This window comes from Buceros rhinoceros, unplaced genomic scaffold, assembly GCF_000710305.1.
Source record: "Buceros rhinoceros silvestris isolate BGI_N320 unplaced genomic scaffold, ASM71030v1 scaffold302, whole genome shotgun sequence".
Classification (NCBI taxonomy): Eukaryota; Metazoa; Chordata; class Aves; order Bucerotiformes; family Bucerotidae; genus Buceros; species Buceros rhinoceros.
The window spans coordinates 3,211-22,048 of NW_010396902.1; the positions used below are offsets into that span (position 1 = coordinate 3,211).

The 18,838-nt window shown below is 38.6% G+C and overlaps 1 protein-coding gene across 1 annotated transcript in view; it reads left to right on the forward strand.

Annotated features, from left to right (window-relative positions):
• Positions 1–15,037, forward strand: part of CD36 (CD36 molecule (thrombospondin receptor)) — a 15,585-nt gene extending 548 nt beyond the window's left edge. Inside the window, exons 2-13 of the mRNA XM_010146016.1 lie at positions 178–338; positions 2,419–2,563; positions 5,231–5,410; positions 5,550–5,641; positions 6,063–6,109; positions 8,642–8,711; positions 10,364–10,551; positions 11,083–11,201; positions 12,465–12,538; positions 13,302–13,356; positions 13,540–13,704; positions 14,581–15,037. Coding sequence (XP_010144318.1) covers positions 178–338; positions 2,419–2,563; positions 5,231–5,410; positions 5,550–5,641; positions 6,063–6,109; positions 8,642–8,711; positions 10,364–10,551; positions 11,083–11,201; positions 12,465–12,538; positions 13,302–13,356; positions 13,540–13,704 — 1,296 coding nt within the window. The 3' untranslated portion in view covers positions 14,581–15,037. The remainder of the gene's footprint in view (positions 1–177; positions 339–2,418; positions 2,564–5,230; positions 5,411–5,549; positions 5,642–6,062; positions 6,110–8,641; positions 8,712–10,363; positions 10,552–11,082; positions 11,202–12,464; positions 12,539–13,301; positions 13,357–13,539; positions 13,705–14,580) is intronic.
• Positions 15,038–18,838: the final 3,801 nt, after the last annotated feature.

Sequence of the window (18,838 nt, forward strand, 5' to 3'; positions counted from 1 at the left end):
CAGGAATGTCAGGCTGCCTTCAAGCATCAGCAAAAAGTGTGTGCTGTGTGCCTCGTATTGATGACAAAATAGGGGTTTTTTTCTGTTTGTTTGGGAATCTACAATCATCTGGAAAGGAAATGCAGCTTGTCACTCAATTTTTGTGGTTAATTTTAGCTTTGATTTTTGTCTTTTTAGGAAGCTGTCATTGCAAATGGTACCATTGCTTTTGAAAATTGGCTTGTGCCAGGCAGTTCAGTTTACAGGCAATTTTGGATTTTCGACGTACAAAATCCTTCAGAGGTAATAAACAATGGATCACGTCCAAAACTTGAACAAAGAGGACCTTACACATATAGGTAAGCAAAACCCCCTGAATATGTGACATGGCATATCAGAAATTTTGTTCAAGTCAGAGAAAGTTCTGTTGAGTTATTACTATTTTTTTTTTTTTAATTCCAGCATCATGTTTTAGTCTTGACAAAAAAGCCTAAATTGCAGCTACACAGAGCAAACACTTTCTGAATCGGGTCTCACTTTGGGAAAACACATATAGAAATAGGTAACTGGGTGTGAAGCTGTTTGCTCTTGTGAAAAACAATTGCTCCTTAGCAAGGTGTGAGCCACAACACTGCACGGACACAGTTGCATTTCTTGCTGTTCAGTTTTTGTCAACTTTTTACGTAGAAGAAAATATACCAAATGCCCTAAAACCAATGCCTTATCACCCATGTATCGCTTGTGTTTATTTTAATAACATTTTCTTTCTTTGTTCCTTTTAAACTTATTTTTATCCTACAGCCTTTATGTTTTCAATTTTTCCTGTGGGAAGTATTCCTTTTTCTGAATGTACTAGGGCCTAGATGCAGCAGTCCATCCCCATTCAGGGAAGATTTTAATCACTTGCTTAATTTTAAATATGAAGTTGACACAAGACTAGTCAATGCTTCCTGAGCCATATACCAAATACCCAGCTATCGCTGGCACCCTCGTTATGAAATTGCTTTCCTAAAATGCTGTTTCTTTTTTGATATCTTTGGGGATGTGTATTATATTCACAAAATGGTTTTTCATTGCACATCTACAGCTGAGGTTATAAGATTATTTATTTCTCATTGGAAATAGAGAACTCTTGGTGCATAGAATACGCGGGAAGACATAGGAAATGGTTACACAGGGATCAGGAAACTAACCAGTTAAGAAATACTGCAGAAGTGGAATTCCTGCCCAACAAAATTGTTTTAGTCTGGTGGTAGTGATGGTGCCTGTTTTCTCAAGGACAAATCTCTGCTGGAAGCCTAGATCAGACTATGTAAGAAATTATGGCTATAGCTCTTGTCACTACTGCGGTCATGCTCACCTGGATATTGGATCTACCTGAATCACTGTGATGCTGAGTCTCCCGCTCAATCTTTCTTCTAGTATTTAGTTATTTATTACAATGTAGAACAATTGGCCTTGATAATGCAACTGTTCCTGCAATTCTGTTGGGAAACCTTGTTTCCAGTTAGAAGCAATATTAAAAAAAAAAAAAAAAACTCCCAACTTTCAGGTAAGTGCTCTACACATTAGGCTATTAATTAAAATGACAGGCACACAAACCAAGATCCAGATGCTTTTGGGTAAGGCCCACCTGCACTGGCTACATCTGTACCATGGGGATATGCTCTCTGAACCTTTTGGTGCCCCTGTGTTTAGGTTGGAACATCTTACAGAGTACACTGAAGATCTCTTCTGGGATGGAACTGGGACAAGCTTTGTGGACCCACAGCATAGACTAAGCCATATGATGTCCGCTGGATGCTGCCCCCCCCGAGGAGGGGTCAGCAAGAGGATGGGAACTTGAAGAGCTGAGCTAAAGCTACATCTTCAACAGCTCAGAGAATTATGCTAGGGCATGATAGAGGCTAATGAGAATCTCAGCGGGGCTGAAAGACTACTTATAAATCTCCACATGCATATGCAATGCTGATAAAGAGATTCCCATTATAGATTTGTCTTGTAATCTCTTTTGTTGCAACACAGGCCTATCAAGTAAAAAACCAAGTGTATATTGAACATTCTGAATCACCCTCTTCTACTTACACACAACCATGAGAAAGCTTAGAAAAAAATGTGACAAAACAAAATTAATTTAAAAGAAAATGTAAAAAGATACAAGATCCATTACCGAAATAAAAATAAAAAAGAAATAATTTGTTTTCATTTTAATATCGAGGAAAAAATCCATTAGGCACTAAGGAAAAACTTCCAAAGGAAAAATATTTTACAGAAAATGGAATTTCTACATATATTCACATGAAATGTTTGTCTTTCAGTGGTATGTTCAACATTCATCTTCAAAAATGTTCATCAACTTTTCAAAACCTCCAGTCAGGCATGGTTTATGCCTCAAAAATCAAATGTTAAATAGTCTATGCTGTTATTTTTTATTTCCAGGGTGCGATATTTACCCAAAGAAAATATCACAGAAAATGCTGATGGCACAATATCCTACATGTTGCCTAATGTTGCTCGTTTTGAACCTGATATGTCTGTTGGGACAGAAAATGATACATTCACCTGCCTCAATCTTGCTGTTGTTGTAAGTAAAGTAACAAAACCATAATATCCACATGCAAATGTTGAGATACTGGAGGAATCAGGGGAGAGGTTAGCATCAGTAATACTAAAACTGCCACAGGATAGGCTCCCTCTCTATGAACTCAGATGATACAAATGTCAACTACACTAACTGTATTACAGTCTTTAAAAAAAAATAAAAAGAGAATTCTGAGGACATATTGCATATATATTAAGGTTTCCTCATATTCCCAGGGTAAAGAAAATTGACTTGTTCCAGTCAATGGAAGTAAAGTCATCAGTTTGGATGGGATGTGTCATAAAGCATCCTCCTAGTCAATTTTAGTGTGGGAATGAATCAAGAGTTTGTGGATGGATTCCCTTTCTGTGTGAGGTACAGCATGAACAGTAAAGATGGGTTTGCCAGTACTCTTTCCATAATACCCTGTCCTGCTTTGCAGGAGAGGTTGTATTAAATCCTATGCTTGGTGTATGCATGGCCTCACTGCCCCAGCTGCTTGCTCCCCATGGTGCCCTTCAGCACCACTGCAGTGGCATTGCCTGAGCTCTTAGTCCTTCGAAGGAAAGCACAGGGGTCCCCACCTAGAGTAGTGCTAGAGCCTTTTCAGTCCAGGTGTTTTTCTGTTATCACAGGATAAGAATGCTTGCCCTTGACTGACGGTTACAGTTTTCATATTTATGTTCAGCTCTGGTTGTGTTGCCTGAGTGCCTTGCACTAACTGTGGTGTCTGCTTGGGAGTGTTGAGGATCACTGTGAGAGGATGGATGCTAGGGGCAAAGTGAAGAGATGTTTCGTGTGAACATGGTACAGAATCATAGAATCAGCCTCAGAATCATAGAAAAGCCCATGTTGGAAAGGACCTCAAAAGATCATCTGATCCAATCTTTCATGAGAAAAAGAGCCTGGATGAGATTTTCTAGCACCCTGTCCAATTGCACCTCGAAAATCTTCACTAATACGGAATCTACAACATTTCAGTGATTGACTGTTCTCACTATAAAAAATGTCTTTCTTCTATCAAGATGAAACCTTTCCTGGTGCAACTTGTACCTATTGCCCCTTGTCTTCTCCACATTGCTCCTTGTGAAGAAAGAGTCTCCACGCTCTTTGTAGCTGCCTTTTAAGGACTGCAATATTGTGATGAGGTGCCCCTGAGCTGTGTTCTCTCTAGGAAGAAAAGACCTAATAAATAAAGGCAAACCACCTTATTCAGACCACATATATTCTGCCTAATTTAGGCCAGCATCTCTCTTTTGAAAAGCCGTTCTTGTTTCCTATGCTCAGAGTCGTTCATGTCGCAGTATTAACTAATGCTGCTCAGCTCCCACACTTTGGACCACACAGCTCTTTAAGGGTCTAAGCCTAGGCTCATGCCTGGAAGCAGCCTTACCAGGGGAGATGGGAACAGAAGATCCAAGACCCACTTTGCTGTTCAGAAACACACTGGTGTAAGCCCCATTTCACAGAGAGGCTCTGACCATCTCCTCTGACAGCACTGACTTCAGTCCAGTGGAGCCCAGGATTTATATCATAATCTTACTGTCACAAGAGAATTCAGAGAGATGTTTTTCACAATTTCTTAACCCTGAGGGGACTGAACCCACATCTCCTCTATTTCATAATCTTGTCATATACATTCTTTCTACTTTGCAGTCAAATTCAGAAAAAAGTAAAAGATTCATGGGTTGAGGAAGAAACAAGAGCAAAAGGGACTTTTCTATTGCTATCCCCATAGTGCAAAGCACAAAGAGATGGCTCAATAACGGGCCTAGGCTGAGCAGTTGCTCTAAGAGAATCACTTGTTTTTACACAGATTTAGTTACCAAAAGTGTTACAATTTCCTACTTCACCAGACAGACCCACATAAATAATTTTCTGTTTGCTTTCCACAGGCTATTCATTGCCTTCAAGGACCTGACTTTGTGTTTATGCCTTTGGGAACATTCATTACAATTACTGCTGATAAATCCACATTACTCTTCATTGAATTAGGAAAAGTCATCCGCTACTTAGAATTAAAGGCCTTCAGAAGGAAGGACTTGTTTGTTGCAAATTTGTAGTCTTTCTAATTACAGAAATAATAGAGATTCCTCACTTGGTCAGTTTTGTACACTTGTATTACCTCTAGCATATCAGTAAATCTAAACCGCTTATCTAAGCCAATAAGCAACAAGGCCTGTGTATTTTTACTTACACGTTTATAGTGTGAATGAGTCTGAAGTATGCAACATATGGAGTTGACAGAAAAAAGGTAGAAAACCCAAAGTGATACAACCCACATTATACAGACAGGGATTTGAGATTATTACTTGAAGATGCTCAAAAGCTGTCTGGCCTTGATCCTGGGCAACTGGCTCTTGGTGGCCCTGCTTGAGCAGAGAGGTTGGACCAGATGACCTGCAGAGGTCCCTTTCAGCCTCAACCGTTCTGTGATTCTGTGACGAGGAGTGATCTAATGAACTTGTGTAAGCAGTAAAGATGAATTTTCTGCTTTTGTGTATGTCCAGGAATTGTTTTGTTAAGTAACGTCAATTTTAGAGTAGAAACTAGTGAGCTGCAACTCTGGTAACCAGCTTTGCCAGAGATTTCATGGAGTCAGTCTCTGAGTTTTTGATCCAAAACACATGCAGAATTTTATGCTAAACATTAATTTTATTGCTGTTGTAGGCTGCACCTGCCTTGTATACAAACACTTTTATACAACTACTGTTAAACACTTGGATTAAAGCTTCTAAGTCATCCATGCTGCAGAACAGAACAGTGAAAGAAATACTGTGGGGATACAAAGATCCTTTCTTAAGCAAGGTCCCCTTCCCCTTGAACCCAGTTCTGGGCGTCTTCTATCCGGTAAGTGAAACCAACGAGGAGGCAAAGCCTCCACAGTTATCATTCTGTGAAGAAAAATTAAGGCAGCTGCTATGAGGAAGAAAAATCTACAATCTTGTTCAGTACTTCTAACTCTTATTTCTTCTTATGTCTGTTACAGTATAATGGGACATCTGATGGACTTTACAAAGTCTACACTGGGACAGAAGATATTACAAAAACAGCAATAATTGAAAGCTATAAAAATAAAAGGTATCATAGCATTGTATAATTAAAAAGCATGCATGTTTTCAAGGTACACTCAAGATTCACTAAGAGATATAGATAAATGGAAAATCTTCAACAATTCAAAGGGAGCTGGCTCAAGCCCTGGGCTTAGCAAAACCATCTCTCTCACTTATTAATTATCCTATTAGGAGCTTGGATTTAAGACAGTTATTGATTTTTTGTTACAGTAGTTACTTCTATTTGACATGCTTAAGTAGGTAGATCCCTTTTATCCTATTCTAATGCATCATAAAGTTTATCTGAGTGAGTGAACATCTGTATCCTCTGACTTTGCTAATGGATCAGGCTTATATTGGAGCAGTTATATTTAGCAATACAGGTAAGGAAATAGATTATGTGGTACAATATACTACATCCAGCATGACTTTTTTTTTTTATCTTAAAGGAATCTGTCATACTGGGAAGGTTACTGCGATATGGTTAATGGCACAGGTGAGCCTTTTAAAGCTTTTTATAACTTCAACACATTTGCTGATATTGTAATGGAATAATGAGTATTTAAATAATTCCCTCAGGCTTTGACAGTTCTGTATTCTGTATATTAAAAACCGATATCAATGTGAATGTGTACATACTGCTAGTTTTATACATGCATGTGTGTATCTATTATAATATAAATTATACATTATTGTATGTTAGTTTATACATACATGTACAAACACCCTCGTCAGCTAAAGTAGATGTGGAAGAGACACAAGAACAGAATCCAGCTCTCTGTTTCTACTAATTACGTTTATGGTACAATATAACTAAGATATTTTTTCTTTGCTATAGCTGTTGAAAATTGTTTTTACACTCTAATAATGTACATTCATTTCTGTTGCTGAAAAATAAAATTAAATGCACCAGAATGGACAGATATGAGATATGAAAAGAAATTGAAGCGACAAGGGAGAACGCTGTCAGGCAGGTGGTTTGGAGGTGTCACCAAAATCGGGATCGAACTTCTTAACACCAGTGTAGTCTTAGGAAGCAGTCATTCTTTACTGCGACGTGTGGGATGCATGGAGGATCATTCCTCTAATCATGCATACCAGTGCACAAACCTGAGCAGATTATATTCAGTATCTTCATACATACTCATCAACAATTACCACAATATTGATACATATTTAATAATTTTCCTAGAAATCATTATAATATTCCCCTCCGACTTGTGCAGGCTCAGGCTCTTGTGTCAAGGGTTGTCCAGTGGTCTTAGGTGGTCGTGAAACGCCCCTTCCTCGAATCCGCTAGTTGAATTCCTTTGAAGACTCCATATATGGTCAAGAGAACAGGCTATCACATTCCTAGATCTCCTTTGGCTCCAAAGTGCTGGCTTTAGCCTGTTTTACCTAGGCTTCAGTGATTATCTTTGTTCTCAGACAAGTACGGTTAGATTTTTAACAATTTCAATAATAATTTTTTAAGACAGCTACTCACAACCAGTTCTCAGCTACAAATCACGCCTACATGACTATAGGTTACTTATTATAAATATAACAAACTACAATTTTTTTAAAAAAATTATATATATATATTGCTTGATTGTTTCACTTATTCTTTGATTATTCCATTCCCTGCCAACAGACAAAATTAGCAAGCACATAGGGATGGATTAGGACAAGAAGTAGTTTAGTCTGGGATGAAATTGGAATTTATTTTTTCTTTTTTCCCATTCCTGTGCTGCTTTACCTGGCATAGATAATTTTGCTTTTTTCCCAAGGTCAGGTTTTTTATTTTTCTTCTTCCACAGCTGATGGAAGAAATATACTCAGCTAACTAGACTAAGTGCTCCAGCACAGTGAAAATGTGGAGCTTTTCATTGTTAACAAAGGTTATCGCACAGTTTACAAGAGCATTCAGTGTGACTGCTCAGGAGAGAGCATGTATTTAGAGAAGGTTTAAAAAGACTTGTAAGGAACCGTGAGTATTTCTTCTTATCTTGTAAGCTTCCACACCACAACAGAGCATATACAGTATAAGTAAATACCTAGATAAAAATATCAAGCAGTATTCGTGTATGAGGCTTGAAATGAACCCATGTTTGCAAACTCTCCAAGATTGCCAAAATTTAGAAATAGAGTGCGTGTCTAGGATGGTCTTGGGTCTTTAAGAAAAAGTTCCTCTGTCAGCAGTGGGCAAGTGGCAGTATGTAATTTAGCTTTCTTGCTCTTGCCAACTGGATTCAAAGATGTTTTCAATCCCTTGGTTTTAACTGCTGACTAAGAAACTAAACAGAAATTGTAGCAAGAAGTAACAAATGTACTCATTAAAAGTTTGTTACAACATCTTGTTTGGGAAAACGCTTGCAATGCAGAAATATGCATGTGTACTGGCTGGCTGTCTTCTTATTGTACTGAGGGGAGAAAAATACATCATCCAAGTGCTGTTCCTCTGACCTATTTTGCACGTCTGACATAGGGTGAGATGGGTTCTGCCCTAGAAGTGCTTCCTTCTCTCCATTAGCTGTGGAGAGGATCACATCTTACAAAGAGGTCCACTTGAGGAATTTTTGGTGAAAAGTTTAGCAGTGATTATTAAATAGGGAATTTTGAAGTATAAAGCTGTCTTTCTTGTACGTGCTGAGTGCCATAACTGCAGGTGAATCAAGTATCTCTAGAAAGGTTTAGGTCTTCAGACTGCATAAACCTTGAAGCAATGGCAACAAGTATTTGGATTTGCACTAAGCAGGACTGTTTTTTATCCTTTGTTTTTATTGGGCTTGATCTTATAGCTTTACACCTGTGGAAAAAAAATAAATAGCTGCCATAATTTGGCTCACTTTCAAAACCAATTCAATCTTATCTGTGGAGTGCCTGCCACTGTGATATAGCTTACGTAAATATTTTCCCCATAAATGACTCATTTTGTTTAGCTTTTTCACAGCTTTATAGGAAAGTAGGGGCTGAGTATAGAGCTAGAAATTAAATCATGTCTTTAAAGAGGAATTGCTTTCAAGCTCTTATTTTACTTTATTCACAGATGGGGCATCATTCCCACCATTTGTTAAGAAGAATCAGAAATTGCGCTTCTTCTCCTCCGACATTTGCAGGTAGGCTGGTCCCTTCCTGGTGTGTGTACACACCTGCATGTGCCTCCTGAATGCTCTTTCATTTCAGAGTGCAGTTGCATTGACCCTGCTCGGGCTCAGGCAGCCAAGACAGTTCAACATAAACATTTCGCCTAAACACAAATAAATTTGTGAGCTGTGCTCATGATTCAGAACTTGATTCTAGCACTTCTATTTTGTCAAGTAGTGAGCTATTTGCTGTGTATTTTATTTCAGCCAGTTACAGATGTGTAATTCAGGAATATTTGACACTGTTGCGTGTTACGGATCTATGAAAGACATTGAGGGTCACAGGGTTCAAGTCTGAGATTAGACCCAGTCTGTAACCTGCCTTATTTGGTCTGAGAAGGCAGTAACTACAACAGCGACCAGTTAGGCCCATCTTTGGCATTTCTGCAGGACATCATCTATGCAGAACAGGATTTGCTATCACCTACTAGATACGCAAAATTGTTTTCACACAGGGTATTTTTACAAATTTTATTTTTATGTACTAACAAAGAAAGAAACCTACTCAACCATTCCTTACTGATGGCTTTTGAGCCTGCTGCTTCTGCTGTGGCTATCCCAGTGTCCCTGAGTTCTCCAGTGGGATTGCTGAAAGCAATGTTAAAAGATTTAAAGTGCATCACGGTGTATTTACTTTGGGAGGTTTGACCCCTATATTTATTTTGCTGCCTGGAAACAGCTGCTGCCTTTTAACTAGGTTTAAAGTGGGGTATTTGCTTTGCAGACTGTTTGGTTTTAAAGATCAGTGTTTTCACATGAAGTTAAAGCTTTTTTTTTTTTTTGGTGGGGTAATTGTATCCCCAAACTGGAAAGCATTTCACAAGTCATGGAAAAGGGAATTCTATGCAGAGGAGAAATTATGAAATTCTTTGGATGATTTCACACAGTTTGAGAGATCCCTTTGGCTATTTAATTCCTATAATTAATGAAAAATGAAGAACAGTAACAATGACAAAATGGTCATGCTGAAACGGGGTCATGGAAATTGGTTCTGTCCACATTGCAAAACCCTGAACCCTTCTTTTGTTTGGCTACAGTACAAAGTGTTGCTGCCCTGGTCACATTACTGTGCAACAACCGTATCTCTGTATCAGCTGATAATGTACCAACCAGAAGAAGTTTAAGGGGTGTTCTGATTCACGTGTAATAGAAAAAAGTTATATGAAGAACATTGCCTGAATGATAAAGCTTAGATTAGCTTCACAGGGTCAACAAAACCTTTAGCAGAGCTGATTTATATTGATAACTATCTCTACTGTAGTCCAAAGACTTTCAAAAATGTCATACAGTGGGTGTAGAAGTGTGTAGAGAAAAGAGCTCGATTATTTTGATAGTTTTGTGTATATTGCTTATTATTAGTATTAGTATTTCTGTCTGTCTTTTTGTGTATTATCACGCTCACCACTGAGCTTTTACATCCTCTTGTGAAAGTGTGGAATATTCACTATTACAGAGGAACATCCCTACAAACTGCTGAACAGCGTGAAGGGATTCTGGATACTGGCTTCCTGGAGTACTTGTTTCTTTTAAGAGAGAGACAGTTGGGGTATCCCTAAGCAGTATTGCCATGAATTCAGATTTTTAATCCAAATGACTGAAACATGCTTCTCCTCTTTTATATTCAGATCAATCTATGGAGTTTTCCGGAGTAAGCAAGAAGTGAAGGGAATCCCACTGTATCGTTTCACAGTTCCTCGTGAAGCATTTGCGTCACCGGTTGAAGTTGAAGATAATTATTGCTTCTGCACAGATAAAGTCATATCAGAGAACTGCACGTTAGGTGGAGTCCTAGACATCAGTGCCTGCAAAGCAGGTATAGTGGTGACATGGTACTGCCGAACCAGCCATTTATCCGGGGAGAAAGCACATGTCCCATAGTCGAGGTGTTACCCTAAAATCCAGGATGTTCCTGTTTGTCTGTGAGTTCTTCCATAGTTTGCCTGTGAGACCTTTCACATTTCTGCAGCCTCGTTTCCCCAAATGTGGACTACAATATTTCTGTATTTTGCATAATGCTATGCAAAATTGTGATAGTACAGATACCTGTGAAACCACAGAAATATTTGTATTCTATATTCGTATAGAAAGCGAAGGAGGGGGCACTGTATAAAAGCCAGAGATAGTCACAGCCTTGTATTTGTGATAATTCACCCGCAGGTTGCGCATGGGTGTGTGTGTGTGACAGCAGAATCACAGAAATCGCAGGAATTTATTTTTGGGTGGGTCTACTAACATTTTTATCAAATTTGTGTGTCTATATTAAAAACAATGTATGCGTGGAAAATGTCCTCATGAGCGTTGAAACAAGGCTTAATGATTCAAGTGAGTTTGTTTTTTCACATAGGAAGACCAGTGTTCATCTCTCTTCCACATTTCCTTCATGCAAGTGATTCTATATTGAATAATGTTGAAGGCCTGAGCCCAAATGAGGAGGAGCATGAGACATTTCTAGATATAGAACCTGTGAGTCCAAGTATTTAATAACTGTAACTCAGTAAACTCAAAATTCAGTCATAGTAGAGGAAGCCTTTTACCAGAGAGACAAGCAGAAGATGATACGGTATTTTGCAAGATACAGCTTTTGCAAGACCTGCTCATCTAAAGTGTTACGGTTTTAGCAGGGGAAATTTAGAGCAGAACTTTGTCTCATTTCATCCTTCAAAGTTTGGAGAATAAGTTTTGATTTTTCCTTACTGTGAATGTGGGTTTAAATAGTATCTGCAAACTCTGAAGAATGCTATAGCTTTTCTATGACCGCCAAGTACTTTGAGAAAACTATTTTCTACGAATGCTTTCTGTTGCCTCTATAGTTAAGTTTTTTCATTTTCTGATGAAAATAACTAGCCATTTTGGTATAATTATCATCTCAATTGAAATTAAATAAATATAGGTTGATTTCCAAGATAATTGCTAGAAGTCCAAACGGACCAGTCTAGAACAGACCTAATACAGACTTCATGACTTGGGTTGTCCAACAGAGCTCCCAAACGGGTTTATGACAGTTCTGATTTTGATTGCCTCCAATATTACCTCTACTTCTGTTCCAGAGATTCAATTTCTTAACTTCATTTACCAAAGTTTTCTGAGTTGTGTAATGAATTCTAAGGTTCCAAAATTGTATTTTGCTCTAAATTTAGATGAAAAGGTAAAATTCAGGATTTCTCACTAATATATTTTTAGTCATATAATTTGACAGTTGAGCTATGTAACATCTAAAGTTAAATATTTGTTTCACCTTATTTGGAATAGAGACATCAACCAGAATTTCCTAAATATATTGTACCCTTTCTTGTTTTTATGGAGGACAGAGTGGAAAAGGAGATAAAGACAATAACTGTCCTTTGTTTTTTGATGTTTGTTCTGATATGAATCGCTTGGGTTTGTCCCTATGCAAGTTAAACATTGTTCTTATGGAAAAAGAAAATTTAGCTAATTTCTGGTAAAAAAAATCCCTAAAAAAATTTTTATATGAAACATTTCATGACTAATTTAGTATTTTTAACTTTTTTTTTCTTCAGTTTTAATTGCAAATTACAAAAGTAACTATGGTAAAGTCACAAAATCAGAACTTCTATGAGAAATGAGTAAACCTAAGAAACATTACAATTCCGTAAATGACATAAGGATAAAATAATACCAAAGTGCTTTTTGATGCAGTCCATATTCTAGGCTTAGGCATCCAATTAAAAAGTTTGAATTAATATGGAGGTATTTTTTACTTTTTAGATCACTGGTTTTACACTACGGTTTGCAAAAAGGTTGCAAGTAAACCTCCTTGTGAAGCCTGCACCAAAAATTGAGTAAGTACTTCTTCATCATTTTGGTTTTTACGATTTTTTTTCAGGAGGGCTGACTAGTCTGTGAGAGTGTCAGTAGAAATGGCCGGGGAAAGAAGGAATAAAAATACTTTCCCAAAGCCTTTTTGTCTGTCTTGCAAAAACTTCAGTCATGACTTGTCAGAGAACATAAATTTCATCAAAAGAGGAAACCCTCTTGAGCAAGGAATGGCTGAAGTATTTTAACACACATTCGATTTCCTCACAGAAGACTACAAGGCAACATGCCTTTAAAAACATCATTGTTACAAAACCCAGATGGGGACCATGAGGAAGAACTAGAAGGCAAAATGTATTTTATGTACTAAATCCAAAGAGAGAGGGAATTTATGTGTGCTCTGTTGCTAGATGGATTTTATCACAAGGACTGACAGGTCTCTAGATGCTTCTTTTCTCTTCGTTGTCACAAATGTACATGTATAGATGTGCCTTTCGGGATCCTGTACATCTGGCAGGTGAACACCACACAGATCTTCCAACCCTCCCACCAACACCTGGCTGTGTTCAGCTTTTCTTCTTTCTGACTAGCCACATATGGAAGACCAGACAGAAAGATATGTAAAATGTGTTATTAATTGTAAGCTTATTTTTTTCATTCCATATCCGTACTAAAAAGGTATACCTGGAAAACAGAAATGTAGTTAGAGGAGAAGAAAAATATTTAAGTAGAGACTGGGCTTATGCACCAAACTAAAGGTAACACGCTGTACTTATCTTCTCATTTCAGAGCTTTATCAAAAGTTAAAAAACCTTATGTTTTCCCTCTTCTTTGGCTAAATGAGGTTAGTAGATTTTCTGTCTATTAATCTTCACTGTTTAAAAAAAAAAACACTGTACCTAGCTTTTTCAGTCTCTGAAATTGGGCAATTAAACTCATGGTGGGATTTGCACATGCCAAGAATATATTGAGCAAGTGAGGACTTGCATAATTACCTTTCGCTGGCATTTTTCTTGTGCTGTTTCAGACTGCTGTGATTGGGGATGCAAAAGCAGAAATGTTCAGAAAAAAAGTCACTGGTCCGGTCCAGCTGCTGAGCATACTGCAGATGGCATTAATAATCGCAGGCTCTGTGCTGTTCCTCGCATTCATGGTTTCCTATTGCACATGCAGGTCAAAGAGATTAAAATAAGTAAGTATACACTTAACACCTAAGTCCTCAGCAGTAACTTTTCCTCAGGGTTTTAAGAAGTTCAGAATCTTTACCTATTTATCTGTTCTTTTTTTTTAAGTGCTAGTAAATTCAGCAGTTGTTCTGTGGGAAATCACCCAGATAATTTAGATAATGTTTTCAAATTCTCTTCCCAGCCTTAATCTTTCAGGACGCTCCTAAACACATTCAGGAGAGGGTACCGGGAACCAAATCAAAGACCAACATTTTTTTGTTCCAAAACACAACAAGATTGTTGTGAGTTTGTGAAAATAGGTATTTTATCCAAGATTGCTGCTAAACTGTTCAGAAGTGCCCTCTAATACTTTTCAGAGACGGAAGCCACACGTCTCCATATTCCTGTGCTACTCCAGGACATGGCTCTGTCTGGTATTTGGGGACACCACTGTAAATGACATTTTTTACTGAGTGTTGGGTAGGGATTCTCACTTCTTTCTCTCCATCATTCACGAATTTCATGTTAGTCTAAATGTCTCCTGAACACACCTAGCCTATTAAGACTAAATATACACCCATCACGAGCAGGATAACCAAGTGGTGGATTAATGCACTGATATCTAGGAAAACAAACACAGTTTTGGAGTGAGTTAAAAGAAGTACAGGGACATGAATGTTATGGAGGAAAGTATGCTGTAGTAAAGAGACATTTTTAAGATGATGACTTGCCTCATCACATGCTGAATTTATTCCACTACAGGTAACAAGAGACGTCAGAGGTAGTCAATGCTTAACTGAAATTTCAGCCAAGTGGCGTGTTAAACTTCAGAGACGAGAGGTATGATTCAAGGCATAGCCAGGCCACATGCTATGGAATTCAAAATGCTTTTCCATTTTGAGAAGACCAACTCACTAACCCAAATAAGCTGATGTTCCCAAAGGTCTATGTTTCTGACATCACTAGAGAGGCCACCATAGAAACTATGCTTTCAAAGAACTTTTTGTCACAAATTTTAAATGACATTCAAGCAGACTGAAGTTGAAGTGCAGTTGGATTTTAGTCCACCTTCTGCCATTTATGCAACTTGCTACTTTTTTTCTTCTTGGATTTGCAAGACAAATGAGAGCCTTTTGCTGATGTTCTGCCTTTGAGCACAGGCTGGGAATGACAACACCTTCGAGCTCATGCTGTGCTCTGGATATTCTCTACAGTGTTTCTTTCTGTTCCTTCGAGGAAAGGAAGCTGCTGCAGTAGAACTGCTCTCTGTTCTCTATTCAGGGATGTGAATTGCCTTGAATGAGAAGATTATTATGTAAAATTACTAGCTGTGATACATGAAGTTAATAAAAGACTTACAGAAATATGTGGTTTATACATTTTACATGGAGTTGGCTCATAGACACACTGTAGTTATTCATATGTTGATGGAGCTCACCAGCGTTTGACACCACGAAAATCTGAACAACTCCCTAACTCTCCCAACCTGCTCCACTGCTCTTTCTGTTGCCTTCACCTGCTTTTCTTTCTGTCTCTTGCTTCAACACAAGCCCCTGCTCTGCCTTAACCCCACTTCACCCAAGGCTTCTCTTAGACTATAACCTGATATGTCACCTTTAAGGTCAAGAAAAAATATCCCAGAATGATTCAGACACAGGAAAGACTGAAATAATGATTTTGATCAAACCTCAGAAAGTTCCACTTCCTTGCTGTAGAAGATCATAAATTAAAACAGTAGCCCCAATTCTTTACTGATGTTCTCTATTGAACCATCTGCCACAAGGAAATTTGTGCAACCATTAGTTTAATGAAGTGCATCAGCCTGTAGACAAGTAGCAAACACTGCCATCTGTGTAAATGGTTTACTTTTTCATTTAATCTGAATGCCATATCTTAGAAATGAGAGTCAATGGGGCAGATATTGAGTGTCTCTCAATATGTGGGTCTCTTCCCACGGACTCACTGAATTCAGAATGAGAGCATCAGTTCAGCACTTTCTAAGATTTTGTCCCTTTAAATAAGAGCTGCAAAGAAAAAGGGAAAATTGGACACATCCAGCCTCTCATAGCTTTGTTTGTGGAAATAATGTTACAATGGACTTCAAACCAGAAAGGTTTTTCTTGCTTGTAAAGGATTTTTGCAAGGTCTTTGGCCAAATATCCTTAATAACATGTTTTGTCCCTTTGGAAATAAAGGGGAAAACTCAACAGACTAAAATGCTGGTGTTTTAATCCTATGTTCCTTGTGGACAAAGTTGTGTAGCTATCAAGAAAGCTGATGAATCACAGAAATCCCAAGAGTTTATTCTTGAAGGCAAGGTCTATGTGGTACACTGCTGCACCCTTTTTCCAGCTGTGCACTGAAAATGCAAAGTAACAAAGCAAAAGAAGTGAAGGAGCCACAACGCTCAAGGGAAGCTCTGCTCTCACTTACAAGAGCCTGTGCATTTGATTACTTGGTGCTTGCTAGTCAGCGAGAAACAAGTCCTTTCTCTCATCTTTACTGATGGTGTCGTAGGTGATGCTCTGTTCCCATATTAGTCTGAGAACAGTTTGACACAACTGAAGGCATCCCTAGAGTCCTATGGACTGGTCAAAAAATTATGAGGACAGCCGAAGTCGTTAAGTCACCTTCATCTCTGAAACACTGAACACACTCTGAACCACTACTGTGGTTCAAGATCTGACACCAAGGGGTTTTTTTGCCAGAACGAGCCAGTGAGATACTTTCATGAAAGGAATAACAGCAATGCTCCAGTCATTTCTGCTACACTAGCATTTCAGCTTCATTTTCTTTGACTTCAAGCCCACTGTGAGCAAGTTACTGTCTGCTCTGCTCATGTTGTTTAGTGCAATGTGGTGCTCTGGCAGCAGTGATCCAGCAAGTCAGGCCATGATTTTAAACGTCTCAGGGCCCAGTTTTGCATACAGACATATAGTTCATTCATATGTGTAATCTCATTGATCTCAACGCAGGTTTGGACTTCTAAAACTTTTAAATGTTCAGCACCTACAGTGCACCTGAATTATAATTAGTAGTTATTTTGTCCAAAGACTCAGTTGCAGTTTTTGTTAATTCATGTTATTAAGGCTAATGTTAAGTATTTACTTTTGTTCAAACAGTGCAAGATAAACATTTATCTTGAAATGTAAATGAACTCAATACAAGTAAAACAAAGCTTGAACTCTTTTGTCTGAGATCCTTATGTCTAATTGTAAATAAAGTCTTCTGTGTTGAATAATTAAGTCTTTGTGTTTCTTCTATTGGTATTTTGAGTGTGTTTTCTTTTCCCAAAGATTGATTCCAGTAATTGATCAATAAGCTAGTTTACGGCCAACCTTGTTTTGTCATTGTACTCTGGCACATCACAGCTCCTTAGAAGTGCCTCTCACCTTTCCTGTTGCCACAAGATAATATCATAAATACGAGTGACATACAGCATTTGTGCAGCACTGGATTACAAAAGGGGGGAGACTTTGAGGGCAGAGCTAAGCCCTGCATGTCTAAACTGAAACAATTCTAAAACAATCCCAGGAAACCAAGCTCAGAGAGAGACCTGCGTTCAACTCCCTTGGTTGAGATGGAGGTGTTAGTAGCACGGTGTCAGCACATCCAGCAGCACATTACAACATTGCTTCCTGGCTCTGCTGGCCTGGCAGGTTGAGTGGGAGGTGAGCCCGGATACACTTGTGACTCACGTTCCCCAACCACCAGGTCCTTACGGGTGAGAATCACTCAGTGATGAAAATCAGATCTGACCCAAGATCTAACAGCCCACACACTTACACCCCATGGCAGGTGTCCCAGCTCTAACCATGACTGTGCTAAACAAAGCCTTTCTTAAAACCTGTTCTTCCCACCTTGACTACCAGTATCTGAAAAAGAAAGGCAGTTGATATTTTCTCAGTTCTTTTAACTGTGAGGGTAGGCAAGGGCTTGTGTTATTCATGGGTATATATGTCAACAATATTTAAAAAAAATAAATTTAATAACTAATAAACTATGTTTACAGCTTATTTTTTCAATAGTCAAACCCATAGAGGTAAATGACTCGCACTTACAAATGCAAACTGCATTTATAAATAGATGGAATTAATTTTCTATTTTCTGTCCTCTCTTTGCATACCAGATATCCCTGATGCTCTGTGGTTACACCCTCTTCCAGCAGTACCCAAAGGATCTGGAGTCTTAAAGTCCACCCAGGCAGCATTAGGCTGGGACATTTCTCAGCAATACCATGTTTCAAAAGAAACCAAAAGCTTTGCAGCAGGCGCCACCCAAAGGGCATACAGCTTTTCACAAGCTCTCCTGCTTCATTTCAGCACCAGCAGCCAAAAATAATGTTGGCTGAAATCTTAGTTGCTTCCACTGCCAGCTGACATCACCAGAAATAATTACAGCAGTTTAAAAGCAGTGTGAGAAAAAAAGAGCCATCCTAAGTGTCTGCTGAAGGACAGATTGTCAGATGCAGCACTAAGACAGAACTGTTGATGCCCATTGACGTGGCAGTGTTTTGCTAAGGCCAGGGTTTCTCCTGAGTTCTGAGAAGAACTGGTGTTTCGTGAGATACATGCTTTACGTAACCAGGTGCGCCCATATTTTTCAGGACTCTGTTTCTTGCCCAGCATCACTTGTGTAGCACCAAGGATTTATGGACAAATCAGGACATACATATAGCCGTGTCTTTTATGTGACTTAGGTTTTGGCTGCACTTTAAACCCTTTTGCAATTTCAGCCCCACTAGGATATTTGTTCACAGGACTGGGAAAGTCACATTTTTTGCCCTTATTTTTGCACATGTTTTTTTCCAAATGGAAACCCTGCATATGTGAATGCTTCTACAGGTTAATATCTCCACTGATTCTTCCTTTCATGATAGGAGCTAAAACATGATTGGCACCTCAGATCAGAAGCAGAATGTAAATGCCTGCTGGAGGTGCAGGTACTTTTGGGTACTGACATATAAATCCAGACACTTCCCATGTTTTTACTGCAAGTGTGGAAGCATATCCTTCTCTGTACATTCACTCTACAGGTGTAACTAGTTATCTTCGTACTCGTCAAACACCAGGTCTGCTTTGTGAAATCAGAAGTTATCACTACAGTTAATGCACACAGGGACCTCCCCCCACCTTCACTCCCCTCTGCGCCCACCCTCCC